At 40.9% G+C, this 17,245-nt stretch overlaps 1 protein-coding gene across 2 annotated transcripts in view; it reads left to right on the top strand.

Moving 5' to 3' along the window:
* The first annotated feature begins 930 nt into the window (after positions 1 to 930).
* The window catches only part of LRP6 (LDL receptor related protein 6), a 171,762-nt gene continuing 155,447 nt past the window's right edge, over positions 931 to 17,245 (top strand). For both annotated transcript variants that reach the window (XM_030841440.3, XM_060306220.2), the window contains exon 1: positions 931 to 1,268. In XM_030841440.3, the coding sequence (XP_030697300.1) occupies positions 1,214 to 1,268 (55 nt within the window). In that variant the 5' untranslated portion in view covers positions 931 to 1,213. The remainder of the gene's footprint in view (positions 1,269 to 17,245) is intronic.

A 17,245-nucleotide genomic window follows, 5' to 3' on the forward strand; every position in this document is an offset into this window, starting at 1 on the left:
TGAAGACGGATAGTCAAAACATGCCCAACATTCATCATTAAACGCGTTTGTAAAATCCCGAAGACAGTTCTGACCGATTGTCCCTTTGCTCTGTCTTAGGTGCTGACGCATTTATCTTGGAATTTTATCTGCCAGTTTAGAAATCTTTAGTCCTTGTTGGACTTAATTGAGGGGTCAATCTGTAGTTCTGGGAAACCAGGAGAAAAAATTAAAAAATCTCCGTTTTGTGTTGGCGTTTGAACACCCTTCTGGTGTTCAAACCATATCTACGTTGAAAGTCGGTGGACGCAGCATTAATTTTTATTTGCCTTAAAAAAAATAGATGCTGAAACCAATTTCCAACCTTGGGACTAAGCTCATCACCCGCGTTGGGACCCGCGAGGCTCCCCGAGCGTGGACCTGCGGCTTCGCCGGCCCCGGCCCGCCGGCCCCCCGCCGCCCCCCGCCGCCCCCCGCCGCCCCCCGCCGCCCCCCGCCGCCCCCCGCCGCCCCCCGCCGCCCCGGCCCAGGTGGCGGCCGGCAAGGCCCGGGAGCCCCACCTGGCTCGGCCGGCAGCGGCCGCACAAAGACCCGCTCAGGCGGCGGTCGGGCCGAGCCGCAGAAAGTAGTCCCGACCACGCCGTCTCCGATGTTGTTCGACGTCGCTTCACGCCCTCCGCGGGGAGGGCCGAAGGGGCCGGCCCGGGAAAGAATCCCATTGGAATGCGCCGCCGGGCGGCCTTTCCCCTCCCGCCCGCCTCTGCTCGCCCCGCAGGTCTCCTGGGGTCTCCCTGCCGAGGCCGTGCGCACGGCCCCCTCTCCTTTTCTGGAGTGCCCGGGAGGCGGCGCCGAGGGAGGGGGCTCGCCTGCGCGCAGGGAGACCTCGGCGGCGACTCGTGCAGGCGGCGGGAGGTATATCCCTGCGCCGCTGCGTGAGAGGAAGAGGCTGAATGAGGAGCTGCGCGGGGGAAGCGGGGCGCCGGGGGAGGAGGCGGCGGCATGGAAGCAGACGCTGGCGTCGCGCGAGCCCCGGGCGGAGCGGCGCGATAGAGAGGGCGGCAGCGGTGGCGGCGGCGCGCGCGGAGCCTTGACGGGCCCCTTTCTTTCTTCTCTCTCGGGAAAGCTGGGAAGCATGAGCGTGCAGACCTGCCGCTGCGGCGGCCGCCCCGGCTCCTCGCCTCCCCCTCTTCGGGCCGCCCCTCGCCGGTGAGAGAAGCGAACGCGAGAAGGGAAGATGGGGGCCGTCCTGAGGAGCCTCCTGGCCTGCAGTTTCTGCGTGCTCCTGAGAGGTGGGGAGAAGCGGGGGAATGGGGAAGTTGGTGGGCTTTGGGGGGGAGGGGGCCTCGTTCTGCGGTGTCGGGGGGGGGAGGGGAGGGAGGGAAGCGAAGCAGGGAAAGAGGAGCCGGGAGAGGCCTGGTCGTGGGGAAGGAGGGAGAGAGGGGCCCGGGAGAAGGGGCTGCGTGCTCCGCCCGGCCACGCTGCAGCCCCCGCCTCGCTTTGCCCACCTCGTCGGGGCCGAGCGGAGCCTCCGTCCGGCCTCCCTGACCGGGTGACACCCCGACCCCCCGGAGCCCCATTCTGTCCGAGTGACTGAGGGTCGGTGTGTCTCTTTCTGCCTGGAGTCACCGGGGACGAGGGGCTTTGTCTGGATTTTGGCTCTCGGAACGGTGGAGCCCAAGATGCTTCCACGTTGGGCTTTCACCCTCGAAGCCCCCGCCTTTTCCATGTCGGTCCTGGGAACTTTGAGAGCTCCCTTACTATTTTTCCAGGCCTTGTTGCAACTAATAACTGGTTTCCGTTGGGGATATAATGATCGTGGGTGAGAGCACAGTTGGAAAGTGACTCCGAGGTTAAAGGTCGAGAGGTTCAGCCTTGGGAATCGCCCGGGCTTCAGGCCATAATAAAATAGAAACGTTGCCCTTGCAACTCCTGGCATTCAGGACTTGCCCCTATTTTCGGAGCATGCAAGTGCACAGTTGGCACCAAGTAGGAGAGTCATCCTTGGTGGAGAGGAGCCTGTCCTGGGACCTAAGTTATCATCTGCTGCGCTCTCCTGGGGACTGCTTGGCACTTTGGTAAATAACATAGGGTATTCTAGATAATTTGCCCCGAGAATCGCGTAAATTCGATGGTCCTGTGGGTTTTTGTTTTTGTTTTTGAATTGGCCTGCAAAGCTGTCACATACGCTGTGACTTTTATTTTGTGACAGTTCACTGAGGTTTTTCACTGGCCCGCAAGATTTCAACAGCTCTTCTCAAACTTACCAGTGGGGAAGTGGTGATGACTCTGATGCTATGGGGCATTTACCAGCAGAGGAATTTAAGTGCCGATTGATGCAATGACTTGTAGCTTTGGTTTTGTTAAAACTCTCGCTTGTGTTCACGGTCAGTTTTTTTTCAGGTACGTCACCTCTTGGGTCTAAGGAGATTTTTAGCTATTAATTTAACAGGCTAAACTTTTGTTAAGTGTGCAAACTTACTGAGGTTTCCAGAACACGATAGAAACTAATAGTCTTGTGCTATAAATGAGCCAGATATGCCATTTTTGAGTATATATTTATTTTAGATGAGAGTGATTGGCATTGTTTTGGAGGAGGAATTTTTTTTCTTTAGTTACGCTTCAGGATTATTCCGTCTGCCTGTTGTATCTTTTACTTAATTACGACTCACTGTAAGCATATCCTGAACTATTTCCACGTGTAAACTCCAGAAAGCTAGTGCCCATGTCATTTTCATGGCAGAGAAGTTAATGCAGCGCTATGTACTTGAGAGGTCTAATAAGTATACTCCCTGTCCAAAGGGGATCTTGCTGTAGCTGTGCAAAACAATTACATTTGCCATAAAATATGTATGTATTTTAAGACAGGAGATTAATAAAGTTAACAAATAGGAGAGTCAGCTGATGGGTTAAAGTCTTTGAGAAGTTGAAATCCATAAACCGGGATGTTTCTGGTTGCCCAATTGTGTTTCTTGGAAGGGAAGGTTATGATGTAAATGCCACTTGTTTAACACCACGTTTGAGCCTATTCATTATTGGAATTAAGAGAAGTTGTACTTGAAGTAATATTGTGAAGTATGACATTGTGTAAGAAGACCTAAAAGAGTTAATAGTTTAAATTGCCTCATTTCCACTAGCAAGCAAAGTTTCCAAAAGTGAAGCTTTAATTTTAAATGTAGTATGAGGTGGTCTTTGAATTCAGTGTACTTAACTGTGAGTATATATTTGAACTAAAACTGTCTTTCAGTGTGAAAGATTTTTATTCATAATTTAGATTCTTTTCATTCCGTGATAATGTCATCTTCTGTTAAAATGGCAATATTAGATAACCTTGGACTCCAGGGAGAAATGTGATTAATTTGTTGCATTAAGATAATTTTTCTTCACAGAAGAGTTGGAACTTTTAACTTTGGGAAGATGGGATGATGGGAGAGTTTGGGAGACCTTTTGTCCTCTGGCCCTGTTAAATCAGTAGCTGAAAGGCAGGGAAAAATGCTGTTGTTATCTGGGCTGCATCCCTGTCCCTGTCATCAGAGGACAAGGTGTAATGGAAAGATTTGGGAATTTCGACACCAAAATCTTCGGTTTAAAGTCCGTGCTTCACTACTTAATAACTTCATGATTCTAGTCTAGTCAGTGAGTTTCTCTGGGCCCCAGTTTCTTTACTTGTAAAATGTGGGTAGTAATACCAAGCTAATTTGCAAATTTGTTGGGTATATTAAATGAAGTACTGAATATCAGGTGATTTGCAAATGTTATTTTTTGTTATAATTTTTGATTGTGGACGTATCCTCAAATGCTGGGGATTTGAGATTTAATTCGTATGAGATTCACAGATTCTTAAAGATAGAAGAGATCTTGATCCTTCTGGTCTAACCATTTCATTTGCAAGTGGGGAAACGCAGATTCAGAGAGATTATAGCATGATCAAGATCCTACAGCTAATTAATGTTAGAGCAGGGATTTATTGTCCATTCTTTCAGCATTTAAGTATGGTATACCTACTATATATCAGGCTCTGATGGTATATTGGTGAGCAAAATCGCCACGGGCCCTGCTCTCATGGACCTCACGACCTAGGTTGCCATCCTTACTTCCATCCAGGTGCTGGTTAGAAAAGATTATAGCTCTGATTTCTTAGAGGAAATATTTTTTATAAGAATATAAGTTTTGGAATACCGTAGTGTGTATAATCCGTAAATACTATGTCTAGCTTAGTATTTGAGAAGGCTTTGTTGTTTTATAAGAATGTTTTGTTACTTACCTTTTGTTGTTATTTGTTTTGGTGGGTGTTGGTAAATACTGTCAGCACAAGCCACTAGTGTTTCCCATCTTACATTTTTATAGGAGTGGTCCTTGGGAAATTGTTTAGTATCAGGTGTAACGAAGTCTTGGGAAGATAGAATGAATTTTGGTGTGGGAATCAGGAGAATTCGATTCTTATTCTAAGTTTGTCATTTGCTAGCTGTGTGACCTTGGATAAGTTACCTAATCTCTGTACACCTTCGTTAGGATAATGAATCTTCCTTTTGGAGGTTCTCACTTCATATTAACACACTAAGGGCTTTGAGAGGTTCTGAGGTAGAGACCAGTTTTAACTTTGTTTAATCCACTGTTTCCCAAAGTAGACAATGAATTTTTCTGTAAATCCTTTTAACATTGTGCTGAACCTTTGTTCCAAGCAACACACGTAGAGAGAACCTGGACCAGGTAACCCTTTAAGCGTTAGGTTGAGTCATGTGAATTGATATTTGACGATAATTTCATATAGTTGAATCTGATACTTTAATCCCTTCTTACTTACTTGGCTTTAGATTTGCTCATCTGACTAGGAAATAATTTGACTGGTTATGAAACTTCAGGGTTTCAGCTCCTTGTTATCATCAGGCCTAACAGTGATTTCCCATGGTTAAGTTTTTCAGAGAATTTTTCTTTTCTTTAATTGGAGGTTTTTCCATTTGCTGAACTGAAATGCTTTTCTGTATAAGTTATATACGCTTTGACTATCAGAAAGGTTTGTCTTTTTTGAATATCAAAGAAGATTCTGTGAAGGAGTATATAAATGGAAAATATTTTATGTGAATTTATAAATTGAATATATTGGAAAAACAAGTAATACAGGTTATAGTTCTGCTTAGGCCATGGGTAAATACTCTGAGAAAATTCATTTTCATCATGGACATTTTATTGCAAGTTGATATTCAGAGAAGATGATAAAGAGGGGCACTGTAGCAGAAAGGTATGGGCTTTGTTGACAAATCAGGTTCGTCTTCCACCACTTTATATAGCCTTGGACAAGTTACTTAGCTTTAGTTTCTTCTACTATTTCTTCTACTATTAGATGGGTATTATACCTTCCAAGATTTCTGTGAGAACTGATGAAGTGTTTGCAAAGGGATAGCACAGTGCACAGTCTGTGGACTTTGAGTAAATGGTCACTATTGTCAAGATGGCTAATTTAAAAGAAATGTTAATGCACAGGAAAGACGAGTAAAACATATATATTCTGGGCACTGTTTTAGTCAGTAGTTTTAAACCAGTGGTTTTTGAACTTGATTCTTTTGCAACTGGAACAAACTCCATGAAATACTTTTACTTTTGATATTTTCTATTTTGTTTTATATAAACAAGATGGCCACTATCTACTAAATTTATTTTACCTTCTAAAGGATTGCAACTTGAACACTGGTAGGTGATTATTGTAAATAAGCTAGAGAATAAATAGTTCGATTGATTATAATACTTATTTACTTATTTACAAGTTGCCCATACTTATGGGCAAAATAATTTTATCAAAATATTGTCTAATTGAGAATTCTATTGTATTTGTTTATAATAATTAAAATCAGTTGATGGACTTCTCCCTGTAGGATGGGTAAATGCTATACCGAGTGCCTGCATTGTATATTTCAGTCTTTGTATGAGAGTCTTTTACATATCTTCTGTAAAAGGACCTCCTCTGAATGAATAGAACTCTGCTCCATGTGAATAACTTTGAAATTCAGTCAGATACATGGACTAGGCAACCTAAAGCATAGGATATTTGCCTTTGAGATTATTCATTTAAAATATAATTCATCATAAATACAAGGAAAACTGTTATTTGGTATTATTAGCACATGCTTTTGTTTCTCAAGCTGTTTGTGTTATTTGTGGCAGTGACTGTCCTCACAAAAAAGTCATGCAGATGTGAGACTGGAAAATACTGAAATGTACCTGGGCTCAATTTGGTGAACATTACAGGTACTTCAATGCTGTGATCCTATTAGCTATAATGTAACTTGCTAATTTTTGTTTCTGTGATACCTTGCTTGGAAGGGCCAGGAACTTGGGGATGTGAAGTGAAATCATATTTTTAGGCAAAAAAAAAAAAAGTGAAAATTTAAATTATTAATTGACACGAGAAAGACGCATGACTGACCTAAGGCCAGATTGCTTGTGCTCTGGACAGTAATTTTACATGCGGTGCTTTCTGTATGCATCTGATTTCATCTGGACCTTAATATGGTTTTGAAAATGATACCAATCACTTTGGATAAGGGAAAATAAATAACATTGTAATTTTGGAGTTTGCACGTAGGTGGTTTGTCATATTACTATAAAATAAAAACTAGTCCAGATTTAGGTAAGGAGAGACTTTACTCAAAAGGATTATTGCAAAAGGGAGAATGCTCTTCTGTAGGATCTGCAGGCATCTCAAAATAAAACACAAAAAGACTCTTCTTTTATGGAGAAGGGTGAGCAGGGCTGGCAGGGCCGAGTGGGTGAGGGTGAGCAGATTGCATGATCAAGATAGTTTAACTGGAGTTTTTTTTATTTACTGCAGTCAGTTGATGGCTTGGAATGAGCTGTTAAGGGAGCCTAAGAGCATCTGCTTGCTTAAATTTAGGGCAAGCCATACTTTAGGGGCTTGTGGGAAAGGAGAAAAGCCCGACTAAAGTTTGGTCAAGCCAAGTCAGTGGATAAGCAAGGGTAGTTGTGAGCACTTGGTCAGTCCTGCTGTTGTTTAAAAGAAAATTTGTCAGTCTTAGGGATATGTTTTAGTCAGCTCAGGCTGCTACAACAAAAATATTATAGACTAGATGGCTTATAAACAACAGAAATTTATTTCTCGCAGTTCTGGAGGCTGGTAACCCAACAGCAGGGTGCCAGTATGGTCAGATTCTGTTGAGGACCCTCTTCCAGTTTGCAGACTGCTGACCTCTCTTTGTATCCTCACAGGGCAGAGAGAAGAGAGAGGAAGCAAGCTCTCTCTGGACTTTTATAAGGGTACTGATCCTATTCATGAGGACTCTACCCTTACGACCTCATCTAATCCTAATTACCTCCCAAAGACCCCACCTCCTAATACATTCACATGAGGGGGAGTGTAGGGTTTCAACATATGAATTATGGGGGACACAGACATTCAGTCCACAACAAAGTAGGCTAAAGTCATTGTGAAGTTGGTCTCATTAGATTGGTCTGATTATTTATGTAGGTGTAGGCATTTTAGGTCTGCTTCAGTGGGACTTTTTATAAGGAATCTTGAACTTTTAGAAGCCTCTTGAGGCCAGGAAGCCAAGTCAAGTACTCACCATTGGGTTTCACTTGCAGTACCTGTAGATTTGGATAAATTCCTAAGGTCCCCAAAATATCCTAGGGTTCCTGGGCCTGCCTGGAATTGACCTTGCTTACTTTACCTGTAAGTCTGGGAACTGTAAGCCAGGTACCAGTCTAGTTTTCCCAAGGGAACTGTAAGCATTGTTCCATAAAATCAATCACAGCTCCTTAAAAGTAACTGGTGGTATTAGATTAAGTGAACATGACTTTCAAATATGACATCCAGTCAAAGCCTTGGTTGCATTATAATGTTTCCAACCGGGAGGACAGACTTTTATTGAACCTATACAAATAACTATGTTGCCATGAAAATAAGAATACTCATTTAAATAAGAGTTTTGTTTTTGAATTATGGATGAATTAGGAAGAAAAAGATAAATGTTTTTATTTCTGTTTACAAAAGCATAGCCTGCTGAAATTGTCAATGAATTATAGATAGCTTAAGAGAAAAGAGAAACGAATTCCTTATATCCAGAAAATAGGACATTAAAGCATCAGCAGTATTTTAAAACCCATAATCATCCTTCATCAGTTTATTCAGTCCTGTGTGATTAATTCTTGTTCTGCTAGATCTTGGGTTAACAGTCTCATGAATCCATCCGCTTCACTAGTTTTTTGGGAATCCGGACTCAGTCCACTGGTATAGTCTCAAAGTTATTTAAGTGATGCCATCAGAAGCTTGTGCCCAGGAGTTACCGGTATAGTCCTCTTTCAACAATCCTTTTTTTGTTGAAGACAAGCACTTGGCCTGTAGCTCACTTGCAGGCACTTTCAGGGAAGCATCGAAGTAAAACAAAAAACACTCTGTAGATGACAAAAGACTTAAAATGGTGGTGATGACTTATACGGGTAGTTTCAAAAGTGAAAGATCTGATGAGAGTTTGTTATAAAAAATAATGCAGTTGGGCTTCCCTGGTGGCGCAGTGGTTAAGAATCTGCCTGCCAATGCAGGGGACACGGGTTCGAGCCCTGTACCGGGAAGATCCCACATGCCATGGGGCAACAAAGCCCGTGTGCCACGACTGCTGAGCCTGCACTCTAGAGCCTGCGAGCCACAACCACTGAGCTTGTGAGCCACAACTACTGAAGCCCGTGCGCCTAGAACCCGTGCTCTGCAACAAGGGAAGCCACCGTGATGAGAAGCCCGCGAACCACAACGAAGAGCAGACCCCGCTTGCCGCAACTAGAGAAAGCTCGTGCACAGCAACGAAGACCCAACGCAGCCAAAAATAAATAAATAAAATTTAAAAATCTAAAAAAAAAAAAAATAATGCAGTTGATGAATAAGTTTGGTTGTTTTTATGGCATGCAAACCAAAATAAAATCAGTCCAGAAAAGTTTTAGGCAAGATATCTATAAGCATAATGATTAACCTTATTTTTAAAAAGAGTAGTTATTACATCTGATTTATGAGTATAAATGAATATAACTGTTGTACAGAAAAAGACTTAAAGATATAGTGTAATCCTGAGATATAATGTGTCATGAAGCGTATAGTTAGAGCATATCAAGAATATATCAAGATTATCAAGTAAAAATTTTTAGTTAAGTCTGGAATAAGTCCTAAACATCTGTAAAATAAAATTCCATAAGTAAGTTAAGTGAATCACTGGTGGAGAACCACTCACTGGCCTACCAATAATATACTGTATTCAAATTAGAGAAATGAAATTGTGACCAAGGTAACATTAAAAAAAATCATAAAAGAGAAAAATCAAAATTGTAATTGATGACTCTGTACTGTTGTCTAATATCAGACAAAGCACCACTGGGACTCAGGAAATGGAAACACATTGTGAACACTGAGGCTGGTGATAAATTTCTAGGAACTTCATCCAGTTTTTGAAATAATCATATTAACATTTTACCCATACTGATTTAATCTAGGGAGGGTAAGCCTCTCTTCTGATTGGGCAGTGCTTCCCGTGCAAATCATAGCATTGATCAAATAAGCCAATTATTTTTAGTATCTCTCTTCTTACAGGGTGAAAGAATTAATCCTTTGTGAACTTCCAGGGGCCCTTTGGGAAATTTTAAAGACAGTTGTAGGTGCAAAAGACATCATTTAGTATTTGAATTTGAAAAGGCAGAATGTCAAAAGTTGTCAGGAGGTTTGAACATTCGATTAAATGGGATCATGGATCAGTGAGAAAAAATACCTGGCAACCTATTTAACCAGTGTCGAAAAAATATTTTTTTAAAAGTGAACATAGGAAAGAACTTTAGCTCTTTCAAAAGTGAGACGACTTTTTAAAATGATAACACACGATAAAATTAACACCAAGTGCAGGAAATTCCGAAAAGACACCGAATTTTTGGCTTCTGAGGAGATTGATTACTCAGAAAGCAAAGAAAAACCTTTTATAACCTCTTTATTAACAGCGGATCAGAACCCAAGAAAATTTTGTCATTTTAGTAGAAAACCAAATTTTAATTTTATAAGTATAATGTTTGATACTGAAGCACTTTCTGAAAATCTTACAAATAAACCTGTCAGGTCTTAGCTGGCTTTGACCGTGACAAATAAAATTCTTTTTATCATCAACTTGTTATAACTTTCTCTGTCCATTCAGGTTTGTTCTGCATGTTCCTCTTTCTCATTCTGGAGCACTTAGTCATTTTACTTTAGGACCTTTTTTTTTTTTCCCTTAAAAACACATTCTGCATATAGAGTTGTTCCTTTCTGTCATTATTTCTATTAGAGTCTCATTTACATACAAGGTTATAACTTATAATTACAGTAACTACTATTTTACAGAGAAAACTATGAGGTGGATAGTTGTGAACTGTCTGTCATACACCAACGTTTTGTAGTAGACTGGCAGAGTTTATGAATATACATCTTACAACTTCTTATAGCCATGCACTTCCAGATAGTACAACTTCTCAATGTGACAAAAATGAATATGTTCATTGATAGACTCAAATCTGTGTGGCTTCTTGGTACCATGAAAATAAGAGGCAAAAACTTGTATAAACTTGAAATGCTTATGCTTCAGTGTTCTGTCTTACTTAGAAATGACCTAGGTATTTAATGAATATCCATGGACTAACTTAGCATAAGTCTAAGGTTTTAAGTTACTAAAAGATTTTGGAAACTACAAGTTGGCTTATTACAAGATATAATTACTTTTGAAGTACAGTTTGTCAGAATAATGATTCAGCTTGACTAAGTACAAATGTAGATGTAATGCTAGTTTATTCTGTCAATAAACCTGTAAAAATTTAGGAAGAACATATTCAAGTAGAATAAAAACCTATTCTTGTGTTATACTTAATGCCCATAACTCAGAAGACATAGGTGTTTTTATTAAACCAACAATATTAAACTGGTCTCATATACCAAAGATTTGCCTAAATGTATGTTAACTTGGATTTTTAAAACATTTGGGTTAGTTTCTAAGAATTTTAATTTCCTTAACTTCTGGAAATCTTAGAAATACTTTTTATGTGAGCACTTTTTGTTGTTATTTTAACAACTTTATTGAGATATTCACACACCATACAATTCACCCATGTCACGTGTACAGTTCAGTAGTTTTTAGTCTATTCACAGAGTTGTGCCACCATCACCACAATCAGTTTTTTTGTTTTTTTTTGTTTTGTTTTTGTTTTTTGCGGTACACAGGCCTCTCACTGCTGTGGCCTCTCCCTTTGCGGAGCACAGGCTCCGCACGCACAGGCTCAGCGGCCATGGCTCACGGGCCCAGCCGCTCTGCGGCATGTGGGTTCTTCCCGGACCGGGGCACGAACCCATGTCCCCTGCATCGGCAGGCGGACTCTCAACCACTGCGCCACCAGGGAAGCCCCCAATTTGTATTTTTAACTTTAGGTCCCTGAGCCCCTCGTGAATCCCTAGGGGGGAAAAAGTGCTAGTGACTACAGGGAATTGAGGGGTTGGAGTAAGAAGGGAAAGGTCTGACAGGGTGGATAGAGGGGTGGAGGAGATTGGGGTATTAAAGGAAGATAGATAAAGGATTTAAGGGAAGGTTGAGGTTGGTAAAATGGAGGAAGGAAGAGAGATGGTGATGGGAAAGGAGAGGTTTTAGGGAGATCCCGTTTCCCAAGGAGGACATTGAAGTTCTAAATTGTCTTTAGTAAAATTTTGCCATTTTTTAAGATACTGGACTGAATTAGGGCTGTTATGGTGAAGCGTGTGGTCAGTGGGAGAAGACGGAGGGCGCTCAATAGAGTGACAGTTACCGGTTGGATTAGATAATTAAGGCATAAGAATTTTTTTTTCTTTTTTTTTTACATCTTTATTAGAGTATAATATCAGCTATACATATATCCTCATATTCCCTCCCTCTTGCGTCTGCCTCCCACCCTCCCTATCCCACCCCTCTAGGTGGTCAGAAGCACCCAGCTGATCTCCCTGTGCTATGCGGTTGCTTCCCACTAGCTACCTATTTTACATTTGGTAGTGTATATATGTTCATGCCACTCTCTCACTTTGTCCCAGCTTACCCTTCCCCCTCCCCGTGTCCTCAAGTCCATTCTCTAGTAGGTCAGTGTCTTTATTCCCATCTTGCCCCTAGATTCTTCATTACCCTTTTTTTTTCTTAGATTCCATATATATGTGTTAGCATACGGTATTTGTTTTTCTCTTTCTGACTTCACTCTGTATGACAGACTTTAGGTCCATCCACCTCACTACAAATAACTCAATTTTGTTTCTTTTTATGACTGAGTAATATTCCATGGTATATATGTGCCACATCTTCTTTATCCATTCATCTGTCAGTGGACACTTAGGTTGCTTCCATGCCCTGGCTATTGTAAATAGAGCTGCAATGAACATTGTGGTACATGACTCTTTTTGAATTATGGTTTTCTCAGGGTATATGCCCAGTAGTGGGATTGCTGGGTCGTATGGTAGTTCTATTTTTAGTTTTTTAAGGACCCTCCATACTGTTCTCCATAGTGGCTGTATCAATTTACGTTCCCACCAACAGTGCAAGAGGGTTCCCTTTTCTCCACACCGTCTCCAGCATTTATTGTTTGTAGATTTTTTGATGATGAAGACATAAGAATTTAAAGGAGCTGGGAAGGGCTATTCCCTTGTGAAGAGCCAAGGAAATTCCCTTGTGTAATCTCCATTATAGGAGTTAGGGAAGTTAGAAGAGGCCTCACAGAAGAGCTGGGAATATTCCCCCTCAAGAGTTAGGGTGTGATTGTCTACTCAGAGAGTCAAAGAAAAAAATTCTTTGCTGGAAAATATCAAGGTAACTTCTTGCCATGTTGCAACAGACAAAATGTCTGCAGCACTGGTTAAAGAGTTGAACTCAAGGAAAGATCCCTGAGTCTCTGAGCAGGAGAGGAGTTTAAATGACTCACAAAGTGTCATTATTGAGGTGGCGATGGCATGGGTCCATAGGTGAGGTCAATACCCATCCAAGTCATGTCACTCACTATACAGATGTCAAATACAAATAAATTCCTGCTTGGTAAGGCGAGTCTTTATTCACAAAGACTTTTGCAGTAAGGAGAATGACCACAAGGTATGCAGGTATCTCAGAATCAAACCCAAAAGGACTTTACTCTTATATGTAGAAATGAATAGTGCCAGCAGGATATTTGTGGGAAAGTGGGACAAGTGGGTAGAGGTTAGCAGATGACATGACCAGGGCAGTTTTAACAGGAGGTTTTTGTGTGTATGGTCAGCTGGTACTTCAGATGAGTCCTTGAGAGAGGATGTTCTGGATTGGCTTGCTTAAGGTTAGGGCTAGCCGGAGTTCAGGGCAGAGAAGCCTGACTAATCTGGTCAGGCCAAGTCAGTGTGTAAGTTGGGCATTTGTGTGCATTTGGCCAGTACTTAATGTAAAATCCTTTAGGGTTTATGACAAGTATGCTTTTAGATCAGGTTCTAAAAAATTCCTTTTAAATATTAGTAAATGTTTTCTATGTGACCGTCTACAGTGAACTGTTAGGGATTTCCCCCAAATTATTTGAAAGGTATGGCTCCTGTTCCCAAGTGGCAGAGGTCCTAGTTGAAGAAGGAAATATACCTAAAAAAATGCTAATACCAAATAGGTGGTGAAGACTGTAAGGGTGCAAAGAAGAAAAGCTGAGGCAGTTGGAAAGATTCTTGGAATAGATAAGGTTTGAATCTGGCCTTGAAGGATTTGCTTGCTGGATAAGGTTAGAGAAATATGGAGCGTGCAGGAAAATGAATACACTGTGGTGGTGGAGTATGATGTGCTCACAGTTGATGTGTTAAAAACTAGTTTGTATGATGCAGAGACTATAAAAGGTAAGTTAGAGTCATAGGTAGAAAGCACCTGGTGGAGGCCTGAGGTATTGAGGCTTTTTAATTTTAGGCACAGGAAATCAGAAACCTTTTTGAGTTGGATAAAGTAGAAGTATTAGAAGTAGAAAAGGGAAGGGAGAGTGTTGAGATCATTTACTATTGAGGTAGTTTAGACCTGAGGTTATGAAGGTCTAGAGTAGGATAGTGGTTCTAAAAAATGGAAAAGAAGAGGCAGATTTAAGGACATGCTAAAGGAGAATCAACAAGACAGTGAGTGATTGGCAGACGGCGGGAAAAAGGTGGGTGTCAAGGATGGCTCCATGGCACACCAGTAGGATTAGGAAAATTGTGGTACCATTGACTCTTGAGAGTTTTCTTTGGGGGAAAGGTGATGAATTTAATTTTATGGCAGGAAGAGACGGCCAACTTAGATAATTTTCTCATCTACACTCTGTGTTGTTCCCTAAGCAAAAGAGTGTAGAAGAGAAGATTATCCAAGTTCACCTGGTTAACCAGCAACTCTATTCAGGTAATTTTCAAGTCATCATCTCCAGCCTAAGCTTCAGTTCTACACATATAACTTCTTGTTGGCCATCTCACTATCCTGTTTCTTGAATCTCCAATGGCTCCTGCCAGGTCTCTGCTCTCAAAAAGCTTTGTTTTAATAAAGCTAACCTTGCTGCCACCAAGAGAATAATTATATTAATCACAAAACCTTACAGTATTGGTATGTACTTCATATAACCACCCATTAGTTATTAACTCCTTTAGTCTAACTTCCCACCTATCACACAACTGAAACTGCTTTCTCCAAGTCTTTATAATCAAATCCAACTGGCCTTTTCTCAGTCCTTATTCTTCTCTGCAGCATTCAAAAATGTTGACCATATCCCCACCTATGTAGAATGTTCTGCATACTATACTATTATTCCTCTGATCATGCTTCATCTGCCTTTTAGTTTCAGATCTTCCCTCCCACTTAGCAAACATAGGTATAGACTAAGAAAGGAGGCAGGGCAACTTGTCATTTGAGACTGAGGACAAAATAGAGGAGGATGGGTGGGATATAAAGAGATTTTTGAGAAGTTTAAATTAAGATGTTGGGGATGTATGACATTTACCTTGCTTCCTGCTTCACTGAGATTACTTTGTGAGATGATCTGGGATGAAGGATTCAAAGCATGGAATTTGTCTTCAGGAAAGCAGAAAAAGTTCAGAAAGGCACTAGGGAAAGATTGGTAGGAAGTTAATAAAGGAAAATAAGGATTTCTAAGCACCTGTGAAGGTTCACTAAAGAGATATGATGGTGGTTATTTGGGTTATCTGGGTATTAGGAAGTCTGAAGGTAAGTGCTTTGGAGTGGAAGATACTGAGTGCATGGCACATACGCTACAACTAGGGGCAAGTGTGTGTGGATCCAGTGTATTTCTTTAGTAGATTAAAACAGTATTACAAATCAAATTATACCTTTCAGATGTCCCATTTAATATATTGCTAAGTAGATATTGGTGACAATATTGTAGAAAGTATTGAAGTATCAGAAGGGTGGTTGGACAGGATGAAATCTGGGATTTCTTTTCTTTTTTTTTTTTTTTTGTGGTTCGCGGGCCTCTCACTGCTGTGGCCTCTCCCATTGCGGAGCACAGGCTCCTGATGCGCAGGCTCAGCGGCCATGGCTCACGGGCCCAGCAGCTCCACGGCATGTGGGATCTTCCCGGACCGGGGCACGAACCCGTGTCCCCTGCATCGGCAGGCGGACTCTCAACCACTGCGCCACCAGGGAAGCCCTGGGATTTCTTTTTAATAGTGTGTATAGGTTTATGTATAGTCCTTTAGAAATCCTCAATTATAACCACTACTGCTAATTTAAATTAACTTGTTCACACCCCCCCCCTTTTTTTTTGTACTCTTAAGGCTTGTGAGGCCTTAAATGACCAGAAAAGTTCTTTGGATTTTGTAGACCACATATTTAGTAGAAATGTTAATGTTTGACTTGAAAGCCATAAAAGACATTTAGCTGGTACTTAATGCCATATACAGATGTGGTGTAGTTTTCCAAGGAAAGTGCCATAAAGAAGGGTGCCCAGTAAATATCAGATTATCATCACTCTTGGATTTTAAATTGTAAATGCTCTGGGCTATTTCTTAGCCTTGTGCAGCACTTAACATTGTACCCTTAACTAATATTGACCTTCTGATTTTTATAATTGGCGCATACTATGAGGGGCTCAGTATAAGATAGTGCAGTGAACACTATGTGGACTGATAAATCAGTGTGATGTATGAAGGCCTGAAACGAGCTAAAAGTGAATCTGTGAGGGAAATTTGCCAATAGCAGCTGTAGGTACGCAGAATAAGCAGAAAGGGCTCTTAGTCACTTTTTAAAAAAGCTGTCTGCCCATCTGTTTTTGACTAAGAAAGTTGGACTTAAGCTTAGAAGAGTTCATGTTGTGCTTACTGATGAAAATAGTGGACTTCATAACTCCATTTGGCAGACACAACCCATAAACTGGCTTAAACATCACTTTTTTCTTTATTGTTTTTGAGCACCTTAATTTTTTTTTAATTACTTTCTTAAAGAGGGAGTGGTTAGTTTTCAGGGGCACTTGGTCTTGGCTTTGGATGACTGTCTTAGACCTTTAGTAAGTAATTGTGAGAGAAGATCATGTAGATTATTGCATTGTAACTCTGGTCTTATTTTTGCTGCCTCGTCTGTGTTCTTCATCTCAGCCTCTAGATCTGTGCTATCCATACGACCACGTGTCTACTTAAATTTAAATGAATTAAGATTAAATAAAATTAAAAATTTATTTTCTTAGTCATACTAGCCGTCTTTTAAGTGCTCCATAGCCACATGTGGCCAGTGGCTGTTGTACTGCACAGTGGAGAGAACACTTCTATCATCATAGAAATTTCTGTTGGATAGTGGTGCTCTAGATCTTTAATTACTGTTGATACCAGGAAAGTAGATGTGAGAAGCTTGCAATAAATGCTTTAAAAAAACCAAAACGCATATTTTGGGTAAAAAAAAAAAAGCATTTATACTACTTCAGTCCTAACAGCTTCAGCTTTCTCAGAGTTAAATATCTCTTTCGGATAGGCTTTATATTTAGTTTTGGTATTAGGTCTTATTCAAAGATCATTCTAATAATGATATAAAACAGAATAAAAATAGTTGTATTAAGAACTATATCTGCCAGACTGTTTTATTAAGGTATAATTGATAATTCAAGAAATTACACATATGTAAAGTTTAAAATTTAATAAGTTTTGACATATCTATGCACTTCTGGAACCATCATCACAGTCAGTATGATATAGCCATCACCTACAAAAGTTTCCTCATGCCCCTTTATCATCCCTCCTTCTCTTCTTTTCCACCCTCTCTCCCCACCTCCAGACAACCACCGATCTGCT

This window comes from Globicephala melas, chromosome 10, assembly GCF_963455315.2.
Source record: "Globicephala melas chromosome 10, mGloMel1.2, whole genome shotgun sequence".
Classification (NCBI taxonomy): domain Eukaryota; kingdom Metazoa; phylum Chordata; class Mammalia; order Artiodactyla; family Delphinidae; genus Globicephala; species Globicephala melas.